Here is a 12,644-nt window from a genome sequence, read left to right as displayed (position 1 = left end):
AAATCGAAAGATGTAGAGATACATAGTCTAACATTACACTCATTGGAGTCATATGCTCAGATTCGTGTCCAGATTTACCTGCAGGGGACTCCTTTGTAACAACACAATCTGTGAAAATAATGTGATAAACATATGCAGCAACTGATCTTCTGAATAGCCTGAAATTACTACTATTTTCAGATGATATGTAGTCTTAATTGTCACCAAATATTTCGTTTTCATCATATGTAGACTCATCAAGGACTTTGGAAATTATTTTCTTCAAATGTTTTCTCTTCACTTCACATTTTCAACAGAAAATCGACTCATAAACATGCAAAACACATGACAAAGAGAGAACTTGAATGTCAACCATTACCTACAAAACAAGAGACATAACATATGTTTCAGAAATAACCAATTTTTACCATTACTATCATCTGGCAGTCACAGCAGAAACTACAAAGCCTGTAGATCTGACAGAGTTTATAGTATTGTTAAATATACATTTGATACTGGAAAATAAGCGTAATTGGCATGATGTAATATTATGTCCACTGCACATTCTCATTTCCCACAAGTTCCATAATATTATGTCAGCCACATTTTTGTAGCAAGTTCCTGTGGCACCAAACTGCTGAGGTCATCGGTCCCTGGGCTTACACACTATTTAATCTAACTTAAACTAACTTACCCTAAGGACAACAAAAAAAAAAAAAAAAAAAAAAAAAAAAAAAAAAAAAAAAAAAAAAAAAAAAAAAAAAAAAAAACGCGCACACACACACACACACACACACACACAAGGGAGGATTCAAACCTCTGACGGGGGGAGCCGCGCGAACCGTGGCAAACCGCCTGAGACCGCACGGCTACCCCGCACAGCCGTCACCCACATGCTGAGTGTTAAGTTGAATATTGGTTCCATTGAAAAGGGCTCATCTGATTCCCTTCACCAATCTGACCTCGAGCTCTCTCTCTCGATCACCTCATCATCTACATGAATTTTGAACCCCAGTCTTCAACCCTCCCTGAAAGTTTATTCAACCTCAAAATACTTTCTTTTTTTTTTTTTTTTAGGGCGCAAAACTCCTACAGTCACTAGCGCCCGGTCTATGACTTAGGAAAAGGTAAAAAAACGAAACTGGAAACCAGCAGCAATGGGAGCGAAACTCAAAAAAGTGGCGAAACTAAAATCAGAGGGAAAGCTTAAAAAACCACTATGGAAGGGGGGTTGTTTGACCCCAAAAAGAGCTTCAAATGACTGACGTCATCTCACTGGCACTAATAAACTTGAGAATGTGATCGTCTGAGCGCATGTCATCTGCTAAAATGGAAGATATATCAGGTGACAGCTGTAGACGGGCGCGTAACGGAGTAAAATAGGGGCACTCGAGTAAAAGGTGTCTCATCGTCCACAGTTGAGAGCAGTGGAGACAGAGTGGGGGAGGATCGCCACTTAAAAGATGTCGATGGCTAAAAAGACAGTGCCCTACCCGGAGTCTAGCTAAAATTACCTCCTCCCGACGATGAGTTCGGGAGAAAGAGGTCCAAACAAAGGGAAGAGCTTTAACGTCCCGCAATTTATTATTGGGAAGTGTCGACCAATGTACGTGCCATAGAAGAGCAACACGACGACATAAAACACTCCATAGATCGGCGAAGGGAATCATGTGAATAGCAGGCTGAAGAAGGGAGACTGCAGCCTTGGCCGCTATATCAGCTGCATCATTTCCACAGATACCAACATGTCCTGGGATCCAGAGGAACACCACAGAGACGCCCCCCAAGTGGAGGCAGTCCTGAATCCGGTGGTCCAGGGGTGGACAGGTTAGAGAGCTTGGAGACTGAGAAGAGAGCTGAGCGAATCTGAGCAGATAACATACTGTATCCGCTGATGGCGACGGATGTATTGGACAGCCTGGAGAACAGCTTACGCTCCACAGTAAAAACCGAATACTGGTCGGGAAGCCGAAATCGATTTGGGGTGTCACCAACAATATAGGCACTCCAGCTATTTAACTGTATTACTGGTTGTGGTGGACATAGCAACCAGTTTCAGATCATTTATCTGCCGTAACAGCAGCTGGAATTGGCAGCACCATGTAATACATCTGTGATTTTTAACAGTATGCAATAATTTATTAATACAATGCTGTCAAGGCAGTAAAATGACATGACGATGGTGGCTGTACTACTACAGGGTGGCCAAAGGTCCCATTCTTACAAACAACATACAGACAGTTCACTCGTTTATTGTATGTACAGATACAGAGTAGTAAATTATTATTATTATTATTATTATTATTATTATTATTATGAAAACCAACACACTGTACAGTCAGTAGGTCAATAGCTCACAGGAGATGCTGAAAATGTTCACCATAAACTTCAATACCAACTCACCACGTCTCAACATGTTTCTGGAAACTTTTACCAATTCATTTGGTGTGATTTCCACAGTCACATTGTGAATGTTTGTTTTTGACTCTTCAATTGTTTGGGGGGTTGTTACTATAGAACTAACCCCTTAAGATACCCCACAAATAAAAATCATAGGTAGACAGAGTAAGCAATCTGGGAAGCTATAAACCTTTGGAAACTGAACATCCTTCTCTGAAAGCTTGATGGACATATGATTTTGAAAACTGTGAAATCTGCGCCGTAATGGCATCTTGCTGTAAAAATGCATACTCTCGTTCTTCCTCAGCTAACTATGCTGTGAATGGTTGCAACAATCTCATTACATACGCTAGACAGTTCACGGTGTTGTTGAAGAAAATGAGGTCTACAATACAATGGCCTGAAACTACACATGAAATGCCTACTTTCGAATCATGCAGAGGCACCCTGGTATTGTCTCTTCACCAATGGTGTGTGCTTTGAGAGTTCACATACCAGCTAAAGTGAAAGCACACTTCGTCAGAGTTGAAGCAAAGATTTGGATCCAGATAACCGTGAGCGACATGCGCGAGTAACAATTCGCAATAGTGCTGTCATTCTGTGTAATCCTCATATTTTAATGCTTGCATCACTCTTACTTTGTTTCCTTGTATATGTAACAGCTTCAGCATATTCTGGTATGACATGCGTTTGATGTTTAGTTAGGAGGATAGACATTTAATTGATTTCCTTAGATTTCTTACCATTGTCTCGTGAACACGTTCAATAACAAACTTTCGTTACGAAGTTATGTTTGATGTTAGTGACTGAACCTGTTGCTCTAAATTTAATGATTAATTTCTGCACAACAGTTCGTGGAAGAGCAGCTGTCTCCGTATATTTCATCACGAATCTTTCATCCAACATTTTAAACGATTCACATTCAAGAGACGTTTCAACAAGAAACACTCGTTGTTTGATTGAAAAAGCCATTCTGCAGCACTATATTCACAACCAACTTCAAACTGACTTTTGATGATGCAACACTGATCACTAAACTGCGGCTTGATATCACATGACTGCACTCAAGTGCTGCCCTAGCATTAAGAAATAACAACACTCAGATAGCTTCAAATATGACGTTCAATATAACTTGAGGCCTTTTTTATCTTGGCCACTTTGTATAATCGGTAATACAGTGTAATAACTATGTGTTTTCTGTCAGCTGAATAAATATTTTGAGAAGAATGTGGAAATAGTTGAAGAGTTTTTTGATGTTTTGTGATAAATCTTTTGCAGAGAAGCACCAGAAATTGGAACTCGAGAAGAAGAAGGCCCGTGCCGTTAAGAAGGCATTTGTTGGACCGATGATTCGCTACCACTCTGTAACAATGCCGCTGATAAGGGTGATACAACTGAAGCAAGAGAATCCTGAAACTGTTAATGAACAGAATAGGTAAGGGGAACAGATGCCATGTTAACAAACAAGAAATATTTAACATTACTGTTTACATTGTTGTTATTGCTGTGAGTAGCAGTTGCAGTCTGCTTTAGTTTGCTCTTTAGCAGACTGTTCATCTTACATTAACTCACCTCCTTTTGTGTTGTACAAGGTAACCTAGTTCCACCTACAAAATTTTGGAGGAAGTTGAGGAATATGTTCAGAGTATTTTGCAGATAAGTGATCTATTGTCCCCAGTGGCTTGTTACAGGTTTATATCCCACTTACCTCTGTTTATATTATTTTATTCAGTTTCAGACATGGCCCATTCCACCACATACAATACCTTTGTTTATATGAAACTACATTCACAGCAGTGTAAAAACAAGTTAGATGAAATCTCCAGCATGGACAACACAAAACACAGAGTAACACAACAATCAGAACATCTACAATGTGGCTACTCACTGAAGGAATAGCTCAACATAGTGTCATCGTGTCATTTTCCACTGCACTCACTGAACCTGTATGTGAGATGCGTATCGGCCAACTCTTCATCACTAAACGTATCCTTGCTGCTGTGTATCACTGTTAATGTACCACTAACACTACTATAGAAGAAAAACCAAGGAGTACTGAATCACAGCCTGGGGGTGAAGGGGGTGGGCATTACTGTTGTTAACAGCAAGAACCATGATTGAATTGAATGAGCCTGTTTCCAGACATGGCACACAGACACACGATTTGTATTTTCAATGGAATGCAGATACAAAGGTAAAGGGGGATAAGATATCAGAAGTTCCTTTCTCAAATTAAAGCCTATGTTTGATACTATTTTTTGGCGGGGGGCTTTTCCTCTGCGAGTCAGCTTATATCTTCCTTGCTTCATCTGTCATGTGGGATTTTGCTTACAAGATAGCACAATTCCTCTCTTTATCTACTTCATGCTCTCCAGTTTTCATGCTAAGTCATCACTAATCTCATATCTGCTATTCATCATAATTTTATTTTTCTTTGGTTTATTCTGAATCCATTCAGTTCAACAGGTCTATACCACTATCACTAAGGATGGCAATTCCAGCAGCGAATATTATCATTGATATCCTGACACTGTATGTTTTAATCCCACTCATGAAACTTCCTTTTATTCCTCTCATTGCTTCTTTGATGTGTAGATTAAATGGTAGGGACAAAAGACTGCACCTCGTGTCTTACACCATTTTTAATCTGAGCACTTCTGTCTTTAGTTCTTATTTTTCCCTCCAGGTTATTGTACATATTGTATATTTCCTGTCATTCCCTATAGCTTACACCTTTTTTTTTGCCAGGAATTTTGTACCTCTTGCACCATTTTACATTGACAGTTGCTTGCTCTTGGTGAACAAATCCTACGAACATGTTTTGATTTTTCCAGACTTGCTTCCATTATCGTTGCAGTGTCACAACTGCCTCTGGTGTCTCCCTTTCCTAAAGGTAAACTCAGTATCGTCTAACAGCTTCTCAGTTTTCTTTTCCATTTTTTGTATATTATTCCTTGTCACATACTTAGAATTAAGGAGCAACAAAGAATTCTATAGAAAAATCCAAAAACTTGCAGGCACAACCTGGAAAAAAGTGCCATTTTCCTTGGACCTGTGAAAAGAATAGAGGAAAGCGAACTAAATGAAACAAATACTTCAGTACATCAACAACAAAAATAACTTTATCAATGGAACACAAAAAGTGGTGAAAAAAATTAATGTTTCTGAAGAAGATATCAGAAACAGAGAAAACTACTGAACCAAAATTAAGAACTTTGAGGGTTTTCAAGAGAGAGAAAACAGAAAATGCAGAAGAATCTTTACTGGTGAAACAACAGAGTAAAAAATGAAGAAATATTGGGGAGAAAGAAAAGTGAGACACTACTAAAAATAAGAAATCGTAAGTAAGTGTTATGTACAGCCCATAGTGAACAGGATTTCATACACAAGACTGGGTGGTGTATCACTGCATGACTGTTTTACTTTTACCAACATTTGACTGTGTTCTTATGCTGGAATAAATGTAATCAAAATCGATTAAGTCAGTTGAGGTGTTGTTACAGTCTGCTAAAATATGTCAGACACAAAAGAAAAGAAACTAGTGCTCTAAATTTAAATATATTCAGTCAGGTCTGGCCACCTACAAAGTGGGGCCTGTTTCTGGTGACACACTTCTGCATTCTTTCCCTCCATGTGACTTCTAAGAGAGGCTACACAGAAGTTAGACCATTGTTCCCATATAGCAAAACACAAGAACTTGTTTGTGGTAAATTGCTTAGCTTCTGCAAGTGAGATGATCAAAGAAGTTGGAATTTCTAACACCTTGAGGAACTAGTTTGAGGTAGAAAAACAGTTGCACATTAATGGTGTTGTCTTCAGTCTGAAATCTGGTTTGATGCAGCTCTCCACACTACTCTGTCCTGTGCAAGCCTCTCCATCTCTGCATAACTACTGCAAGCTACATCTATTTGAACCTGATTACTGTTTTCAAGCCGTGTTCCCCTCATACAATTTTTACTCTGCACAGTTACTTCCTTTAGTACCTGCACAAGACATAACAATTCTGCTACAGTACAGGGTCAGTGTGGGTATTTCACAGCCCTATGGTGGCTCAGTACTAGCCGGGGAACAGAACCCCATCAGGAAATTCAACTCGCTGTGTGAGTCAGTCGACAGGAAGCAGAAGGTCCAGAACCTCATAGAGATGTGTACGGCAATAACTCAGCACACGGCAGGCGCAGGCCAACTGAGGACTCGGCGACAACACTTGACACAGTGTGCAAGACAGTGACTGCGGTAGTTGAATTCAGCATAAGCACTGGCCTGCACAGATACTGCCACAGGTAAACACCAGTGTCAGCAGGTCTGCCCATACTACTCATCACGTGTGAATTCCATGGCAGGTATCTGCATTATTTTGCTGTGCTACCCATGCCAGTTCATCTGCCACCATTCCTATGTGCTCTGGTGATGATGCTGAACCAAACTGACTATCCCTTGATGCCTAGTGTTGTGTGCATATCAACTGATCCCTTCTTTTAGTCAAGTTGTGCCATCTCGTATTTAGTATTTTCCTACAGCACTACATTTCAAAAGTTTCTCTTCTTGTCTGAACTGCGTATTTCCACACTTCACTTCTTTACAAGCCCTCACTCCAGAAATATATCTTCAGAAAAGATATCTTGACACTTAAATTGACTTGAAGGACCAAGGGTGGTCTACCCGTCATCGAGCCGTCCTCCGTCTTGTGACTTCGTGTGGAAGTGCTGTGGAGGAGTATGTGTTTAGGACACTGCTCTCCTAGCCGTTTTTCAGATTTTCCAGTGAGTGAAGCTGCTACTATTCAGTCAAGTAGCTCCTCAATTGGCACCGTGAGGCTGAGTGCACCCCATTCCAGTCCTCCCACCAAGGAAAAATCTGTGGCAGTACTGGGAATTGAACCGCGGTCCTCCACATGGCAACTATCTACGCTGACCACTCAGCTACAGATGTGGTCTTAAATTGATATTGGACGTTGACAAATTCTTCATTTTGAGAAATGCTTTTTGTTCTTCTGGTAGCCTGCATTTTACATTGTCTCTACCTTGGCCATTACCAGTTATTTTGCTGCCCAAATAGCAAAACTCGTCTACTACTTTTAGTGTCTTATTTCGTAATCTAATATCCTCAGCATCACCTGACTTAATTCGACTACATTCCACAAGTTGATGTTCATCGTATAACCTCTTTTCAAGACATCATTCAACTGCTCTTCCAAGTCCTTTGCTGCCTCTGACAGAATTACAGTGTCACTGGCAAACCACAAAGCTTTTATATCAGTCCAAAAACTGATTTGATCCAGCTCTCCATTCTACCCTACCCTGTGCAAGCCTCTTCATCTTTGAATAACTACTGCAACCTGCTGAATCTCCTTCCTGTATTCATCTCTTGGTCTCCCTCTTCAATTTTTACCCCCCACACTTCCCTCCAATACTAGATTGGTGATACCATGATATCTTAGAATGGGTCCTATCAGTCGATCCCTTCTTCTAATCTGGTTGTGCCACAAATTCCTTCTCTCTGCTTCTGTTTAGTACCTCCTCATTAGTTACATGATGTACCTGTGTAATATTCAGCATTATTGTATAGCGCCACATTTCACAAGCTTCTCTTTTCTTCTTGTGTAAACTGTTTATCATCCATGTTTCACACCAGACAAATACTTTCAGAAAAGATACACTTCAATCAATATTCGATGCTAACAAATTTCTCTACTTCACCCATCATCAGTTATTTTGCTGCCCAAATAGCAGAACTTTGATTTTACATTCTCCAATTTTACATTTTTCGAAGTTCTGCACCGTAAATTTGTAGCCTCTGTGAAAAATCCATAACATCAATGATAAAAATTCCCCAATTTTACATTTCTTCCTAGTAAGGTTTACTTCGATTTTAAGTTATTACTCGACATTTCACTTGACTTCATCCTGTTTTCATACTGTTGACGTTTGATGTGACTGAACAAGTTATAAGTGGCTCGAAAGACGGGTGGTTCGCATCACAGGAGGCGGCAGAATTAAGGGAATATTTTCGGCCGTTGTGAAGAGGGGAGATGAGAGACAGGAATGCTGATATAATCAATGATAAGTGTTGCCAACACAACTTACAACATTTAGCTTCACCATGCAATTATGATACAACTACTGCTAGGTTGCAGTGGTAATGGAAAAACAAGAGCGTCGACATGAAGTGTTCTGAACTGAGCCGATACTTGACAAAGGGGCCTAACCACCATCTTTTAATGTGCCACTTATAACTCAGTCTCATCTTTTTGCATGTATTTCCAATGTACTGTGTTCAGCAACAATATCAGTCGTCAACCTTTTAAATTCAAACACTGAGTCTGAAAGAATATTCTCGGTCATAATCAAGAAAACATCGCCCATTCCTGGCTATTGAACTCTTATTGGCTGGTGACTTTTTAAGTCACCCAGTAGCCAGCACAACAATCACACCACACTAACACATGTAAAATTATCTCACCTACTGAATGTGTGGATAGTGGGAGTGGCCCTTTAGGGACAGGAGTGCAGATAAGAGTAAAAGCATTTTGTGAAGTGCTGAAGATATACTTTTCATGCAGATGATGTGCTATGACAGAGGAGTCACATGGAAATAGAACAACGGTTTTGTGATAGCACATTTTAAAGATGTTTGTGTTCAAATCTGACATGATACAGTTGCAACAACTACATACACTATTCATGTATGTACTTTGCGCAACACACCCCACCAACTGTAGATATTAAAGATTGGCAGCAATGATAGAGGGCATGATGCGAAACTGTAGCACCTGAGCTTTCTTTCAAATTTATATTTTACACAGTGTACAGAAATTCACTGAACCAACTTCTAGTTATCTTTTAATGTCAGTTGGGGAAGTAAACGCATTTTTTCACATCTCTGTTTCTCTCATTAAGCTTAAAATAACACTTTATTAGTTGTGAACATATGAGGTGTGGCTTGTAAGAAAAGAATTAAACAACACCAGCAATGTTGACAAAGTATGCCATTAAACAGATGGATGCATTTATGCTTATGGTTTAACCACTTAGCTGCTGTGATGTTCTTGGTTTAATTCAACATATTCATCAATTTCTGCTTTTTTTCTGAGTGAGCACAAAGGATGATGTCTCAAAAACATGTGTTTTGAATGTATAGTATGTAGCTGTAGCATGTTGGAAAGCAGCTTGATTACCTTGTACCCAAATACCAATTTCAGTTTTTTAATGAGTTTTTACGTGCTGTCACACATTGTGATAAAACCGGTGAAATTCTTTACCACAAATTATTGTATAAGCATTGTATTATTGATTTAATTTTCTTCACTTAGACAGATTTTGTACAAAATATTAGAGAGGATTGCGATTTTACAAGTGTTTTCACTAATTTTTTTTTTTTTTTTGGGGGGGGGGGGGGGGGTTAACATTTTCCTCAGTTTTGCGTATCTTAAGTCTGGATCGCACGAAAACATAAATTAGGGGTTTCACTGTATTTGTCTACCACTTTAAGTGTCTCATTTCATAATCTTATTCCCTCAGCATCACCTTATTTCTTCTTCTTCTTCTGCTTTTACGGCCTCATTGGACCACTTCAGTCAATCATTTCTGGTCCTCTTCTTTGGTATTTTCCCCTTCCGAGTGGCCCAGTATCTCTTCATTCATTCCGATGCTTTTCGTCGTTCCTCATCTGTAAATACCCTTTTCATTGTATGTCGTTTGTCAATTTTTGGTTTAAATCTTATTTCTGTGTCCCTCAATTTCTTTAAATTTGGCGTTTTGTTCTGCAAATCATCCAGAGTTATTTCCAGTTCTTCCATATCCTCTCTTATTTCCTTAAGCCATCCTCCTTGTTGTTTCAAATTCCAGAGTTTCTCAATAATTTTCCTTGATAATCTGGTTTCTGGTGTCCTCAGAATGTGACCACAAAAAGAGATCCTTTTCTTTCGTATAGTATCGGTGATGGGCTCCAGTTCTCTGTATACCACTTCATTCGGAACTATCCGCCATTGCCCAGCTTTTTGATATTTCTTATTTATGCATGTTCTAGCAATTCTTCTCTCTACTTTTAAAATTTTGTCAATTCTGTTTTTCTGGGTGACTTTAAAAAGAGTTTCACTTCCGTATGTAACCTCGGGTTGAACCACCGTCTTGTAATGTTTTAATTTTGTTTTAATTGATAGACATTTTTTATTGTATGTAGACCATGTTAGTTTTTGAGCTTTTATCATTTTATTAGTTCTTGCTCGCCATGCAGGTTTCTCGTCCAATTTATGTGTTATAATTTCACCCAGGTATTTAAATTGTTTCACTATTTTAATTTCCCTATTGTTCACTGTGATGTGATCTATTACAAGTGGATCCGTTACCATTATTTCAGTCTTTTCAAATGATATCTGGAGTCCTAATTTTTGTGCTATATTTTGTAAGCTTGTTATTTGTTTCATGGCTTCCTGAATATTATTAGCTAGTAATGCTAGGTCATCAGCAAATCCCAAGCAATTTAGGTTTATTTTATCTTTCTTAGTTCCAATTTTAATATTCATAGGATTTTCCTTGTACCATTCTCTCATTACATATTCAAGAGCACAATTGAATAGCAATGGTGATAAACAATCTCCCTGTCTCAACCCTGTTTTAATCGTAAATGGTTCAGATATTTCTCCTCTAAATGTTACTTTGGATTTGGTGTTTGTTAAGGTTAACTGTATCATTTTTATTAATTTAGGATGAAGTCCAAAATTCCTTAATATTTTCATCATTGAAGATCTATGGATGCAATCATACGCCTTTTTGAAATCTACAAAGGTTATGACTAGTTGTTTTTGCCTTCTTTTGTAGACATCCATAACTAACTTCAAGGTGATTATCTGTTCTGGGCAGCTTCTCCAGGATCTAAATCCTCCTTGATATTCTCCCAGTTCCAGTTCTAGTTGATCTTTACAGCGGTTGTATAGTATTCTTGACATGATCTTATACGTGCAGTCCAAAAGGGAAATTCCTCTATAGTTGTCTGGATTTGATTTTTCTCCTTTCTTATGTAATGGATGTATTATAGCAGTAGTCCAATTTTCTGGTAATTTCTCTTCATTCCAGATTTTTACTATGCATTGGTGTAATGCTATCTTTACTGGTTCTGCTGCATATTTCCAAAGTTCAGCAAACATTTGATCTTCTCCACTTGCTTTGTAGTTTTTGAGTTCTTTCAAAGCTCTGTAGACCTCATTAATTGTAGGTGGATTTATATTTTCTGCTGGTGTTTTAATTGGGGTTTCTGTGTTTATCTGAAGAAGTGCTGGGGGATCTTCACAATTTAGTAACTTGTTAAATGTTTCTGCTAGAATTTCTGTATTTTTACTATTGCTATGGGCTAGGTTATTGTCTTTATCTTTTAACATTAATGTTGGAGGATCATATCTTTGTAATTGTCTGCCAAATATTTTGTAATAGTCTCTTGAGTTTGTTTTTTCACTATTTGTTTCTATCATTAGAAGTATATCTTTTGGTACTGACGTTTAACTCTCCTTATAATTTTTTGTGTTGTCTTCCTTTGTTTTGTGAGTTCCAAATATGATTTTTCTGTTTTTTCATTTTGATGCCTTAACCAGGCTTGGTGTCGATCCAACACTGCTTCATCACATTCATCGTTCCACCACTGGTGTTTTTTCCTTGGATTTATAGGGGCAACTTGTTCAGCTATTTGTTTCAATTTGGGAATTATTTCTTCCAGATCATCTGTTATTTTTATATCCCTGGTTTGTGCTTCATTTGCTTATTTAATTTGACTACATTCCATTATCTTTGTTTCGCTTTAGTTGAAGTTTGTCTTCTCAGTGTACGGGCTGAATAATGTTGGGAATAAGCTACAATCCTGTCTCACTCGCTTCTTAAGTAGTGCTGCTCTTTCATGTCATTGTTTATTAATACACTGTAATAAAAAGTTCCATAGGAAAACAGTCTTGTTTGCTCAGATTTGGACATCATAAATTTGTGGAGAATTCAAAACTGGTAATATTTTAAAACAAAATAAAAAGAAGCGTAACATATAGAATCATTCATTTGTTAATTCACACATAGTGTAAATCCTCAAGTGTAAATAGCATCGTGGAGAGCCTTCAGGAACATGGAAACAATCAAGTTATAGATTATGTCAAAAAGAAAATTCAGTTGTGGTAACTGTCAAATTATGAGACTAAATTGTTAGATAATACTTGTCTTTAGTAAGTGAAATTTCAATACTGCCATTAGACACATGCAAAAGTGACAACTCTGTCCTAGCTTTTGGGA

At 38.2% G+C, this 12,644-nt stretch overlaps 1 protein-coding gene across 2 annotated transcripts in view; it reads left to right on the top strand.

The window, feature by feature from the left end:
• The window catches only part of LOC124718839 (putative mediator of RNA polymerase II transcription subunit 12), a 52,473-nt gene that overhangs the window by 17,203 nt on the left and 22,626 nt on the right, over positions 1-12,644 (top strand). For both annotated transcript variants that reach the window (XM_047244463.1, XM_047244462.1), the window contains exon 6: positions 3,658-3,814. In XM_047244463.1, the coding sequence (XP_047100419.1) occupies positions 3,658-3,814 (157 nt within the window). The remainder of the gene's footprint in view (positions 1-3,657; positions 3,815-12,644) is intronic.

This window comes from Schistocerca piceifrons, chromosome 10 (assembly GCF_021461385.2).
Source record: "Schistocerca piceifrons isolate TAMUIC-IGC-003096 chromosome 10, iqSchPice1.1, whole genome shotgun sequence".
Taxonomy (NCBI): Eukaryota; Metazoa; Arthropoda; class Insecta; order Orthoptera; family Acrididae; genus Schistocerca; species Schistocerca piceifrons.
Note: the sequence above shows the minus strand (reverse complement) of the source record. Positions and strands in the feature narration are given on the sequence as shown.